Here is a 14190-nt window from a genome sequence, read left to right as displayed (position 1 = left end):
TAATGACTCAAACTTGTAACCATTTCAAATTTTTTCAAAAACAATAATAAACATCAGAAATTACTGTAATGATGATAGTTATTACAACTAAACCCACGGTGAACTTAAAGTAATTGAAATGTGAATTTTTTATAAACATACCTAGGATAAACCTCCCATTACCATTGCACAAATAAATAGAAAAACTAAAATAAAGTAATAAAACTGAGAATACATGATCATCGAAACAAAATTTATTGTATGAAAAATTATTATAATAACACAAAAGTAATCCTCTCATCGATCCCGATTATAAAAGTATTTTTCGAAAATATTATACCATTTAGATAATTGAACTAATACATCAAATTTAAAATACTTTAAATTGAGATGATTTGACACCAATGTGTATATATATATGTATTAGATTTTTTAACATAGTATTTGGAGTGCATCACTTTCTTGAATTTATTAGGTATATAATAATTCGAATATTTTGCTAAAATCGAACACATACAGAAAAATTAAAGGAAAAAAAACAAGAAAAATCTTATGTGGTGGAGGAAAGAAACGACAGTTGGCATAGAAAAAGCAAAAGACGCACAATATATGAATTATAAATAAAGGACGACAGAGTTTTACTTTTTATTTTAACAGCAGTAAATAAAGTGAGTAAGGGTAGGGTTCGTCGTTGGGAAGTAATTTTAGAGAGCATCGACGGCAATCTTCATGCCGGACTCACAGTGGCCGGGGAAGTTGCAGATGAAAAAGCTTTTTCCTTTGGGTAACTTTATCTGATCGCTGCCGGATTTGTACACTTTCGCACCCGCCGGAGTTCTGCAGCTGGCGTACCCAACTTGGTTCACCACCACCACGTTATGAAATGTCGGGTTGTAATTAAACTCTGCAAACAATTTAAGTGTCGGTCTCGATTGACTTGAGATTTTTTTTTTTAAACAAAAATATTTTTATTTAAATATTTTCAATAAAAATAGTTTAAAATACATTTCAAAAGCTATCTTGAATAATTATCGAATATTCTATTTTTTTTTTTAAAATAATTTATTTTTTAAATTAAGCACTTGAAAATATATTCCAAAATCTCATCCTCACAACTCACACCATTATATTTATCTTTACAATTTGTCAAGTGATTTTTTAGTTAATTTTGATAGTGACGAAAAATAAGTGAAAACGAATTAATTTAGGTAGCTTAAAATATCATTTTTATTATTTTAATTTTAATCAACGTATTTTTAATAAAATCTTAAGTTTTGGTCATTGATTTTTTTTAAAAAAATATATATATTATAATCTTCTAGTCTTTTGATTGTAAATTTTGGAAATTTAGTCACAAATGGTATCATTTTCATGAAAATTATTGTTATTGTCATTATTATATAACCAAATTTGATAAAGATGGTATAATATAAACGTAACTCAACTAACAGAAGATCTACAATTTTGAATAAAGAGTCAAAAGTTCCTCTCAATTGGCAAGCTATGTATTTAAAAAAAAAAATTGAAAAATTAATTTCTAATAACTTAAGGTTTATTAAAAGAATACAAACTAAAGTTGGAACACTAAAAATAATATTTTAATTGTTACTAAATTAGTTTAATATTTCTTTTAAATTAATTAATAAAAATTAACACCAAAGATGGAAATTAAATGGAAAATGTATAAATTTCCAAATCTTTAAAAAAAATTCTCAAAATTCAAAAAAAAAAAAGTTTAGATTTACTAATCAGTATCATCTTCCTCCTCGAAGATTCGAGCCTCCCATTTATAGTTATTGTACTAAAAGAAAATGTAATATTTTAAAATTTAAGGATAAAAACGAAAATTAAAGACTGTTTTTCGTTTTCCCTTATAAAAATGTGGTGGAAGAAGAAGGACTTACTGAGAATATCGCCAGCACGAAAACGTTTTCCTTTGGGCCAATCTTGGACGTTAAAAGTCCATCCACGGGAATCGCCGACAACGTAAACGACTGCCTCCACGCTTTCGAACTGAGACATCATAACCAACCCGATAACGGCGGCAACAACGACGGCTCTTCCGACTGCACTGCCTCTTCCCTCACCCACCTTAATTATTCCCATTTTTCTTTTTTAGTCTTTTATTTAAATTTGTTATTATTATTTTTTTTTTGGTTTTGTTTTGGGAGGGAATTACTATATTGTGAAACAAATGGGCAATGGGAAGGAGGCCATTTTATAAACAATTATAACCCAAAGTTTATTCAGTGGGGTCCAATGTATTTAATGGGATGCAGAAAATTTTGGAAAAAGTTGGTGACTTTTTTACTCACCCCATGTCTTTTGCAATTCATTTCATCCCAACTACTCCCATGGATGGGCAATCCCCACTATTCTCGACTTTACAATCCCTCAATTCATTCAAATTTGACTCATACTCTACTCCCATCAGCAAGTGTTCGACGACCGCATAAGATCGACTAAGAAATAAGTCACCCTTACTTTATAACATTGTTTACTGATTTTTTTATAGCGATGACCTAGGTAACTTAACCTTGATCCTGAGCTAACTATGAACTTTTATTTATTTGAAATTATCCTTAGATAATAGGTGAGAGTTGACTCAACGGTGCTGACTCAGTAAGTCTTCCATTTCAAGAGTAAGACGGGATAGATAGTTGAGGACATAGTGTGTAAGACAGAATTCTAGGGATAGTAGAAAAATTCTTCTCTTAAGTACTGATTTTGGGTCTTAAAGAAAGGGTCCCACCCTTTCATAAATCTAATAAGTGAAAATCAATATTAATGATAGAAAAAATAATATTATTATATGTAATGTGATATCATGTTAAATCAACATTTGATCCAAAGACTTGAGATAATAGATAAATGTAAATATAACATTATCTCATCTACAATATGCTTTTCAATTTATTAAATGTATAAGAGATGTTTTTCTACTATATTTGGAGTGGAAACTTATTAGAAAGTTAAAATTGCATAACCTTTTAAAGTTCAAGATTATAATTGTAACACAATTTGATGAAATTAAATTCATAGAGTTAAATTTGATTTCTTACCTAATTTATAATAATTGGTTGTATGAATAGATTCTTCAGGTTTAATTTAAGCGAATCATGAGTCAACTTAAATATAATTTAATTAGTTGAGATATGTATGAGATAATAGTTTCACCTAATTCTATATTCTATTCATCTTTACAAACTACAAATAAAATAAAAATATTTTACCACGTATAATATATGGCTAAAAAATATAGAAAAATTTTCAAAAATAGAAAAATACGAGAAACTATTTACACGAAATAGTAAAATTTTTTTTTTTTTTTATAGAGATTGATAGAAATTTATCAATATCTATTCGTGATAGAAATTGAAGTCTATAATTGATATTATGTGATGGATGCAGATAGAAATCTATCCGTATCGGTTATATATATATATATATATATATATATATATTTATATATTTTTATAAATAATTTGATATTTTTTATATCGATAAAAATTTACCAAAAATATATGCCTCCGGTTAAAAAAAGAAAGAATTGTAAAATTATGTATCCACCGACTGCCTTTAAATGCAAAATGTTGATAAAAGGAAAAACAAACGTAGAGGTGCTACTTGTGTTCTTGAGTAGGTAGGTGACAAAATTAAGGTCGTGTCCTTGTCCCACTTATATTGTCAATTAATTACTCATAAGATTTATTCTCAAAATCTAATATTATTTCTCTCTCATATATATTATCACTAATTAATTATGCAAGTAAAAATTAGAGTTCACTAATGCATTAGCAATAACTGACTAATAATTTTGTTATTAGTTTTATGTTGTCAATATTTATACTTGCCTTCTCTTGAATTTTACATATAGTCATAGTCCAAAATTTCGATTGAAATCTCACCCTTTCAAGATTTTGATATGCTCGAAATTTTGATTTCCTTCCGATTTCTTGATTTTGTTCAAAATTTTGAAACTCCGAGTTTTTCTTTAAGCAATTAGCTATACTAGCTCAAGGGTATAGCTGTCGTGTTGTTCCAAGGGAGTTTTTTTTCTCTTTTGTCATACAAAATCTTTATTTTCAAGAAACTGCATATTTTCATTCAATCATTTTCTATTGAATTTTCACATAATTTCATCTCAAACTTGAACTAATGTGACATCTCATTTTTCTCTCAAGCTCTATCTACTGTAGAGTTCTCTTTTTCATTTTTTTTTTATTCTTAATATGTTATATTGTGTTAGTTTAATGCTATGATTTTTTATTTTTGTATCCACTTTATTTTATAATAAACAATTTACAATTAATTTATATGCAAATATTTCGTATCCTTTAATTTTGTAATTGATTTCCAATATTTGATATTATTTTGTAATTATTTTTTATTTTTTTAAATTTCTGCTCTCGCATCGACATTTAGGTAGATATTTTACAATATACATTTAAATGTTGTCTTATTTTATATAAATAATCATTAAAATTGGTTAATTATAGTCTAGTTCAGCCACAAACCAAAGTTTCATCAAGTATAACAATTTCCACCAATTTCCATCAATTTTCATTAATTTCTATAAAGTTTCTCGAAATTTCCATTTATATCGATATTTTCGTCGATATTTACATAAAATTGGGACCTCGATATTTCCATCAACATCGATATTTCGAAACTAGTATATACTATGATTTTCACATTTCTTGAAAAAATTTTTTTGAATTATATTAATCAAAATCTAAAAACAAAAACAAGTTTTTGAAATCTTTTCAAATTTTGGCTTGAGTTTTTAAAATATTAATAAAAAGTGAATAAAAAAATAAAGAAAATAATGGGTTATAAATAATGTTTGCAAACTTAATTTTAAAAACTAAAGTCCCATTTAGTAATCATTTCGTTTTTTGTTTTTAGTTTTTGAAAATAAGTTTATTTCGTCAAATTTCTTACAATAATTTATATCTTATTTAAGCATAAGAGTTGTATTCTTAACTAAATTCCAAAAACAAAAATAAGGTTTTAAAAACCATGTTTTTTAGTTTTAAAAATTTGGCTTTATTTTTAAAACATAATGGTAAAAATCTAGATAAAAAAGTAAGAAATTTAGAGATGAAATGAATGTTTAGAGGCTTAATTTTAAAAGACTAAAAACCAAAAACCAAATAGTTAGTCAACGAAACCTAAATAATTATGAAACGAAGCCTAAATGCATGACTAACCTTCGTAATTTGATTCAAATTCTTCCTCACACACTCTCCCATTCTCAACTAGGGAGTTGTCATTGACTACACAAGCTTATTTGATGTGGAGGTGCAAGTTTACCAAAAAGTTTTGACTGTTCTTTTCCTCTTCCTTACATAGCTATTATCGTAGATGGAAAATGAATATTGACGCTTCACGTAACCATCGGGTCTTGGATTGTGCATGATCCTGTTAGGTCTTTGATCTTTGCTAGTTGTGTCTAGGTTGAGCGTAAATGGGATATCGAGAACCTTGAAATTCTTGTTGTTATTGAAGGCTTGTTTGGTTTCACTCGTCGAGTTAATTAGTTCTTATGATTCCCCTTTATTCGTGTGAAATCGGATTATGTTGATCTTGTGAATGTGGTTAATCAGGTGGGGGCGATGTTTTGAAGTTGTTGAATTTATTTGAGGAGATTATCGCCTTCTTTGATGCAATTCGAATTGTATCGATCGTTTGGTGTTGAGATGGGTGAATGAGGTTGTCCATGTCCAACATCTTGTTGGTGCGATGGTTGAGTTTGAAAATTTTGTGTTGTTTTTTTTGGGACATTTCTATTTCCTCAGCTATTTTTTAGGTATTTGTTGGTTCTGTTTTAGTTGTTTTATGATGGCTTTTCAAAAGAGGGAAAAAGGAGAACTGAAAAGGTGCGTATAAAAATCTTTAAGCATATAGAAGTCTGACGTCATTATTGCGTGGAGATGATTTCACTTACACATTAAACTAAAAAAATATTTATTTATTGCTTCGATAAGTTTATTACATCCTTGCTTTTCAAAAAAAAAAAAATGAAAAGAAAAAAGAAAAAAGGTAAAGGTAATGATTTCAAAAAATAAAAAACAAATATAATATTGTTAAATAACAAAAAGGCAAACAGTTAGACCAATGATTATTATAAATATCGATCACCAAATAGCTAAAACTTAAAAGAGAGCTAATTATTATTATTGCTTCAAAAAAAAAAAAAAAGCTAATTATTATTATTTTTCTCAAAAGAAAAAAAAAAGAAAAAGAAAAAAGAGAGAGCTAGTTATTATTTAAACTAGTAAATTAGAGAATCATAGATTATGATGTTACACTCGTAGTTATTTTGAAATTTTCCTTATTAAAGAAGTCATTTCGTTTTCATCCTTTTCTCTGCCGGTTCATCGTTTGGTCATCAATCATAGACCAAAGCCGAACCGGTTGGCTGGTTCACAAAGTGGTTTGGTTCAACAATAACCAAAATATAAATATTATGAAAAATACTTTTTTTTTTTTTTTTTTATTTCTACGTTTTAGGTCTAGTTTCTATTTGGTCTCTAAATTTCAAAATGTTACAGATTTTGTCCTTAAGTTTTGATTTTTGTTTCAATTTAGCCTATTACATTTCAAAATAGTACAATTTTATCTTTGAGATTTGAGTTTTATTTCAATTTGATCTTTATGTTTCAAAATTTTATATTTTTAATCTTGATTTTTGGTAAAGTAGTACTAATTTTCAATCATTGATGTCAATATTAATTAATTACCTTAAAATAATGATGAAGCAAAATCTTAAATTTAAATTTAAAAGTGAGAAAATAATGAAACTTAATTTATTATAATTATTTTTATTATTTTAAATTTATTAACCTACATTATTATTAAAGATAGAATGCAAATATTTAGTCTAAAATTAAGATTAAAATTGTAAATTCTAAAACTTAGGATTAAATTGAAACAAATTAACTCAAATGTCGATGGTAAAATTGTAATATTGTAAAACTTAAAGACTAAATTGAAATTAAAATCAAAAGTTAGGGACTAAATATATAATTTTTTTAAAATCTAGAGAGAAAATAGAAATTACATCCAAAATTTAGAGACCAAAAAGGTATTTTTCCAGGTATATAAGCAATCAAAACTTCAATCCCTTTCCATTAAGATAAAGATGGGTCTATTTATTCTACAGTAATGACCAAATTAATACTTGGCATTTATTAATTTAATTCAAAGAATGTTAATAATTACTCCATTTTGCTTCAAGGGGTATTTATATTTATACTAATAAAAAAAGCTGAAGAAACCAAATTTCAGAACTCAAGTATTAATTGACCTCCACTTATTACTTTTCAGGTTAGTTTTCATTTTTCAAGTCAGTTTCCATAATTCCTTTATTTTGAAGTTGACCAAAAAAACCTCTCTCCCATTTTTCTTTTTTCCTTTTTTTTTTTTTGTCTGTATTCATATAAGGGCGGTTTTCAAATCCAACCAACTTATTTATAAATATAACAAAATTTCACTATCTATCATAAATATATTAGGATAAATCACAATAGACATCTATCAGTATCAGTGATAAATATCTATCGTGATCTATCATAGTTTATCGTTGATGTCTGAATTTTGTTATACTTAAAAATATTTTCAGTAGTTTTACCATTTAAAACAATTACCTTGTATAATCTACGCAATATTGAATTTCAATATTTTTCAGAAATCTTGAAATTTGAACCTCCAACCTAGGTTAACAACACATATTTTAACAATTAGTTGAATTGGTTCAAGTTGATAGTTAACATGAAAACGAAATCAAATATTCTAATATACGATATCTCTTTTTTAGATCAACACAAACTACAATCTTGTAAAAGAAGAGTAAGATGTCTTAACCAATGAGAGAGCTTGGTAAACCTTGTGACAAAAGAATTAATACATTACATATTTCAAATATATATAAACACTATAGAAAAGAAAATGTGTAACATAACTGAGTGGATAAGACATCTACTTCTAAATGTCAATGGATTCAATCTTCCATCCCACAATATCAAACTATAACAAAACAAAATATGAAAAAAAGATTAGTCTGGTTTGGTAATAATTTGATTTTTAGTTTTTTAGTTTTTGAAAAGTAAACATACAAACACATCTTCCACTCTTGCTAAGTTATATATTTTTCTATCAATGTTTCCAAAACTCAAGCCAAGTTTTGAAAACAAACAAAAAAAAAAAAGAAGAAGTTTTTAAAGCTTATTTTTGTTTTTAAAATTTGCTAAAATTCAACTATTTTACTCAAGAAAATAGAAAATCATCGGAAGAAATTGAAAGAAAATAGAAGGGGGTGTTTGGCCGACCAATTTCGTAAGTTTTGTGTTAAACAACTCAACTTTAATAATAATTAAACATTATTGAAGTTAACATATCTATCGAGAAACTTCACGTTACTCTCTTTCTCTATTTTACACATATATCAAAAAAACTCCATCTTACAACTATACACCCTAAATACAAATTTTTTAAATCCAATATATTAACTTCCAAAAAATAAAAAACTAAAAATTAAATGATTATTACATAGAAGTTAATAAGTAGGATTTGATTTTTAAACCAAGATACAAGATATTCTTTTCTGTTTATGGAACGAGGAATTTTAGGGTTTGGCAAAAGAGTTTGAAATTTAGGGTTCTTAGAAAAGGTGGAAGAATTAATGTATCAATTAGGACCGTAGACATTTTCTTTCCAATAAATCAAACTTATCTTACTATAAATCTTACATCTTTCAAAGACTTTCAAAGATGACACCTCGAATCAAAGACAATACATTCTACTAGGAGAGGCAAAATAAATAAATCAAATGTTGGGAAGTTTAGATGTCCTTTTTACCACTTGTTTGGTTTTTTTGGCTATTGAAATTGTAATATTTTACTCAATATTAGGTTTCATAGCAAATCCAAATATTATCTCACACTTATATATTCATGTATGAAACTTTAATTTATTAGTCACGCTCTTAATAGAAATATATATATTTTTTTATATGTTATTTCTTTACCCTGATCCAAAATTTCAATTTTATCCTTTTATATGTAATTAATCTTTTCGATCAAGTGATTATTTTGAACACTAAAAGTAAAAAAAAAAAAAAAGATGATTTGTAAATTTTAGACACAATTGTTTAGGCTCATTTAGTAATCATTTTATTTTTTGTTTTTGTTTTGAAAATTAAGTCTATGTATGCTACTTCCACATTCAAATTTCTTCTTTTATTATCTACTTTTCACCAATGATTTAAAAAACCAAGCCAAACTTTGAGAAGTAAAAAAACGTAGCTTTCATTTTTTTTTTTTTTGTTTCATGAATTTGGTCAAGAATTCAACCATTGTAGTTAAAGATGCAAGTCAAAAGGTGGATGAAATAAATTTAATTTTTAAAAATAAAAATCGAAAATCAAATGGTTACCAAACGGGACCTTAGGAATTGACTAGTTCTAAGCATAGTAGCATGCTTATAATATGTTTGATTTTGTTAGCAACAAGTTATATACCTCGAGCTGGGATAAATGTAACATGTCAACTAATCAATTGAAATTAAACTTATTTAAGTGTTAATATTGGATCGCCAAACTTATGTAATTGTAGAAATTGTAACAATGGTATAAATTTGAAGGTTTAATTCTTATCATTTTAGAGGTCAAATTTCTACAACTATTATAAATTTGAGAGTCTAATTTTAACACTTATAAATGTTTGAGAATCCAATTTTTACAATTGAAAAGTTTGAGAGAATAATTGCAACTACCATCATACTACAACATGTGGTTATTTTTGCAATTTGCACAAAAAAGAAAAAAAGAGCTTACGTATAAAGAGTGGATATATACTAACGTGGAAATACATTCTTAGGAAGAATTTCAGAGAGTGTATATATGAATTATTGATAGATGAATAAGTAATTCTAGGAGACACTTGATGGTCCTTTGTTTCGATGCATGGGAGGAGTAAGAAACTGTCATATATTTTTGTAGCATTGCAAAAATATGAATGAGAGACTAAAAGTATGTTTGGATTGATTAGGGAAAAAAAATCATATTATCTCTTTTGATAAAAATTATTTAAAATATATTTTAAAGTGTTCCCAAATCTATTTCTAAGTGGTTGTCAAATACTCAAATTTTTTTCAAAATGATTTATTTTCAAAATTAAACACTTAAAAATTTAAACCAAACACATCTTCATTGTCCTATGATAAACGACAAGAAAGTCGCGTCCCAAACTTGTAAGCCTAAAAATCATAATCTCATGTGTGATCAGTTCTATGATATTAGGCTTTATATCTGTCTTAACAAGTAAGAACATCGAGACATGCCATATGTCACTAGCTAGCTAGGTTTAGTTTAATCCCAAACTTTATATTTAGGTAATAAACTTACAACATAAAAATTATCCCAATTTTATCTTTAGCTAGATCTACGTCCCATCTTTAGCTAGATCTAGGTCTTTATCCGGATCTCAAAGTGTTGTCTCTTTAATTCACCATTTCGAGGTTGAATCTATTTTTTTTTACCAATCGATACCCATTTTATTTTCATGAATTCTAATATCATATTAGATAAAAATACATATATTCTATCTCAAAACCAATTGAATCTATGAAAAAAGTAACTTGCGTATTTTATAAAGATTTTGAGGTCGGTTCATCTTTTCCAAAACCAACCAGTTTCAAGATTTGTCTTATATATCCTATAAGCTTGTGGAGTTCTACCACAACTTAAAGATGACTTGATAGATCAATACGATATAAGTGCTTGTTGTTTGCTTTATTACTCTTTAATTCCGATGTATCAAACTAGTTTAGATGTACGGATATTTGTTCCCTTCCATCCTTTATTTTCTTTGTTTAAAAATAACAAAACATATTACAACTCACTTGGGACATTTTCATGGATCCCCTATTGTTTTGGTATTTCTTTATAAAGTGAGTAACTTTGATATATCTATTTCAATTAGCAACAAACCTATCTTGTGTCGAATAAAATAATATGGACAAGTGTTTTTACCAGGATATATTTTGAATTTAGTTTAATAATAAATATCTTAGGGAGATTTTCAAAAATAGAAAAATAAAAGAAACTATTTATGCAGAATAATAAGATTTAATCATCTTCTCCCTTCTCCGTCTATTACTGATAGACGCCGATAGAATTCTATCAGTGATAGAAACTCATAGAAGTTTATCATTGATACAAGTCTATCACTGATAGGCGTTGATAAAAATCTATCAATGTCTATAAGTGTTTTTTTTACTATTTTCGTAAATAGTTTGACATTTTTTTTTATTTGTAAAAAATTTCCTTAATCTCACATTTCTTTAATTTTTCGTTAAATTGTTACTTTTGATTAGAGAAATAGTTAACATAAAAGGGGAAAAAAGTGAAAAGTGAACTAAAAACATGAAACTTGTAAAAGACTAGAAACAATTATTTAGCAAGAAATAAGACTTTAAAATAACAATTATTTAGCCAAATAATCAAAGCAAATGAAAATCAAGTCTCCTAACTTGATATAATTATATTTACAATCCAATAAATAAGAAGTATCAAAGTGATGAAGTTGGTTATAAGTTTCTTACAACCATATTGATAGGCTTCTTTAAATCTACTGATATGGACAGTTTATACTAATGTCATATCTCTCAACAATTTAACACACACAAGCTTCCCATTACCTAATTGAGCTTAATTTTACCTGCATATTCTTAAACTTTTCTTTTAATCCTTGCTAAAAACACATTCAAATTATTCAAATTATCTTAACTTAGCCATGGTATATATCCAAATTTTCAAATATATATATATATATATTTTGCACTGAAAATAATTATTGTATCAACCTATATAAGACATGCATATACCCACCAAGATAAATATACATTAGGATACATGTAAAGATTCATAACCCATAAATTATATCATCATATACAAAAACCTATGCACTTTGGAAATTGATGATAATTGAAGACAAGACAAGAAAGAAATGGAGATTGAAAAATGAGAAAATCCAATGAAAAACTAACAAACAAAACTTATGCATGAAAATCAAAGTCATTCCTTTATAATACCATCTCATAGGATGGGGAAAAGGGTTTATATATATAAAACTAAAAAAAAAAAAAAAAAAAACCTACCTTTAATTTTCACATAAGAGGATCATATATGGTATGTGTATATATGAATAAAAGTAACAAGAAGTAATTAATTAGATGATATCAAGAAGAAATTCCAACTCCAAGGAAATCTATGAAGGGAATATCCTTGTCCTTAAGAGATTCCTCTTCTTGTACTTGTGATTGATCTTGAGCATGAAGATGATAATCATGATTATTATCATTGTTAGCCATGAACTTCTTCATAAGTGTTGTAGTTGAGGGGCAAATCTTGCTACCAAATTCAAAAACCCCAAAAGGAATTTTATTATTTGGGAAGCGAAATCTAGCTGATGATGATGATGAATTAGGACAATAGTAATAATTATTCTTATCATTAAAATGAGATCTATAGAGAATATTATTGTCTGAATAACCTTTGAAGCTTTGTCTGAAATTCCAAATCATTCCATCTTTGTGGGAGTTGTTGTTGTCGTCGTCAGAAACAAGAATGGTTGTAGTACTAAATTGAGGATGATTTGTTGAGGTTGTTTGGTTGAGAAAATTAGAAGAAGAAGAAGTAGCTGAAAATTGTTGATAAGTTCTTTTGTTGGCACAAAGTTTTGATTGTTCTCTTTGCTTTCTTGCCATTATAACATGCCAATGATTCTTCACAGCATTATCAGTTCTACCAGGAAATAATCTTGCAATAAGTGACCATTTATTTCCATGTATTCTATGAGCTCCCAATAGCCTTTCCTCTTCTTCTTCACTAAATGGCTTTCTAATGATTCTTGGATCAAGTTGATTAAACCATCTCAATCTACAACTCTTTCCTAACATAAACAACAACAACAATCATCATTAATTTAATTTAATTACACCACACTATTTTTTTTCCTTAAATCAATATCAAAATTAAAGGATTTACTAAACACTTCAAATCAAATTGAGATAACAAATTTAGAAATTTAACCCCTTTTTAAAACAAACCCTTTACTCATACACACATACACACAAAGCATCTCTAGCCTTTTTATTTGTATTTTGTTTTTATTAGATTGAGCTCTCCTCTAGCTCGTACACGTCACTTTTGAGTTTGAGGTACGTTAAAGGCGTTAAAGATATATTGACCTAATTGAGATATCCTCGTGTATATTCCGATCATTTTTTCCTCTAGTTTCTTATTTAAAAAAATATTGACAGAAAAATAACAAAATTAAAAGAAAATTGATGTGGGTTTGGTTTAATTTACTAGTTTTAGTTATTTTACCAACTTTATTAATCCGTACAATTACTCCAAACACAAACAACCTCGATGGGGTTAAGAGAAAAAAGAAACGAAAAAGTGATAAAGAGATGGATAGAAATTTGAATTGATCATAATTAAGAACAAATTAGAGAGGAAAAAAAAGTTCAATTTTTTTGTTGGTGATGAATAATAAGTACCTGATCTGCCTTGAAGTTTTTCAGCTATGGAATTCCAATTTTGAGCACCATATTGTTCAACCAATTGACGAAGCTTTTCATCTTCAGCAGGCCTCCAATGGCCTCTTGGACAAGAAGATTTATATTGATCATGATAATTAAGATGAAGATTATCCCTAGAATCCTTCATGATCATCAAAATTCATCAAGGACAAACCCTTCTAAGTCTTAAAATAATGAAAGAACCAGAAAACCCTAATCAATGGAAGAAGAAAAAGAGGTGTTGTAGCGATGGAATAAAAGAAAAGAAATGACTAGCAACAGAGTAATAAAAGCAAAGTGGGGTTGGTTTAAGAGCCGAGGGGGTTGTGGATAGCCAGTCACTTTTGTTGCTTTCACACGACAATTTTTATTTTATTATATACTTTTTATATTTACATACATGCTCTCTTATTTTCGTGTCTAGGTTACCATAATGTGTCTCACAGTTTTACATTATCTGATATATCAACAAGAGACTTATAAAATTATCTCGAATTTATGTTTTTAGTGATTATTAAAGAATGTGCTGCCAATTCAAGTATAGCTCAATTAACATATGAGTCTGTTCGAGATATGTAGTTCAAATCCCTTACCCTAAATTGTAATATTCAACTTTAGGTT

At 27.3% G+C, this 14190-nt stretch overlaps 2 protein-coding genes across 3 annotated transcripts; both read right to left on the bottom strand.

Annotated features, from left to right (window-relative positions):
• Positions 1-422: 422 nt before the first annotated feature.
• On the bottom strand, positions 423-2326 carry LOC120075983 (basic blue protein-like). The gene is made up of 2 exons (XM_039029748.2): positions 1884-2326; positions 423-883 (listed from the first exon to the last, which is right to left on the bottom strand). The coding sequence occupies exons 1-2, from the start codon at positions 2083-2085 to the stop codon at positions 684-686; spliced, it is 402 nt and encodes a 133-aa protein (XP_038885676.1). The 5' UTR covers positions 2086-2326; the 3' UTR covers positions 423-683.
• A 9722-nt stretch (positions 2327-12048) lies between these two features.
• On the bottom strand, positions 12049-13847 carry LOC120076764 (uncharacterized). Of its 2 annotated transcripts, XM_039030666.2 has the most exons (3): positions 13549-13793; positions 12537-12935; positions 12049-12449 (listed from the first exon to the last, which is right to left on the bottom strand). In XM_039030666.2, exons 1-3 carry the CDS (start codon positions 13721-13723, stop codon positions 12223-12225), a joined length of 801 nt encoding a protein of 266 aa, XP_038886594.1. In that variant the 5' UTR covers positions 13724-13793; the 3' UTR covers positions 12049-12222. The 2 variants fall into 2 exon arrangements, with proteins under 2 accessions (XP_038886594.1, XP_038886593.1); XM_039030665.2 differs by having other exon boundaries at positions 12049-12935; positions 13549-13847.
• Positions 13848-14190: the final 343 nt, after the last annotated feature.

The sequence above is a fragment of the Benincasa hispida genome, chromosome 4 (genome assembly GCF_027475165.1).
Source record: "Benincasa hispida cultivar pf3 chromosome 4, pf3_genome.v1.1, whole genome shotgun sequence".
NCBI lineage: Eukaryota > Viridiplantae > Streptophyta > Magnoliopsida > Cucurbitales > Cucurbitaceae > Benincasa > Benincasa hispida.
The sequence above is the reverse complement of the archived record's forward strand: the minus strand, read 5'-3'. Positions and strand labels throughout refer to the sequence as shown.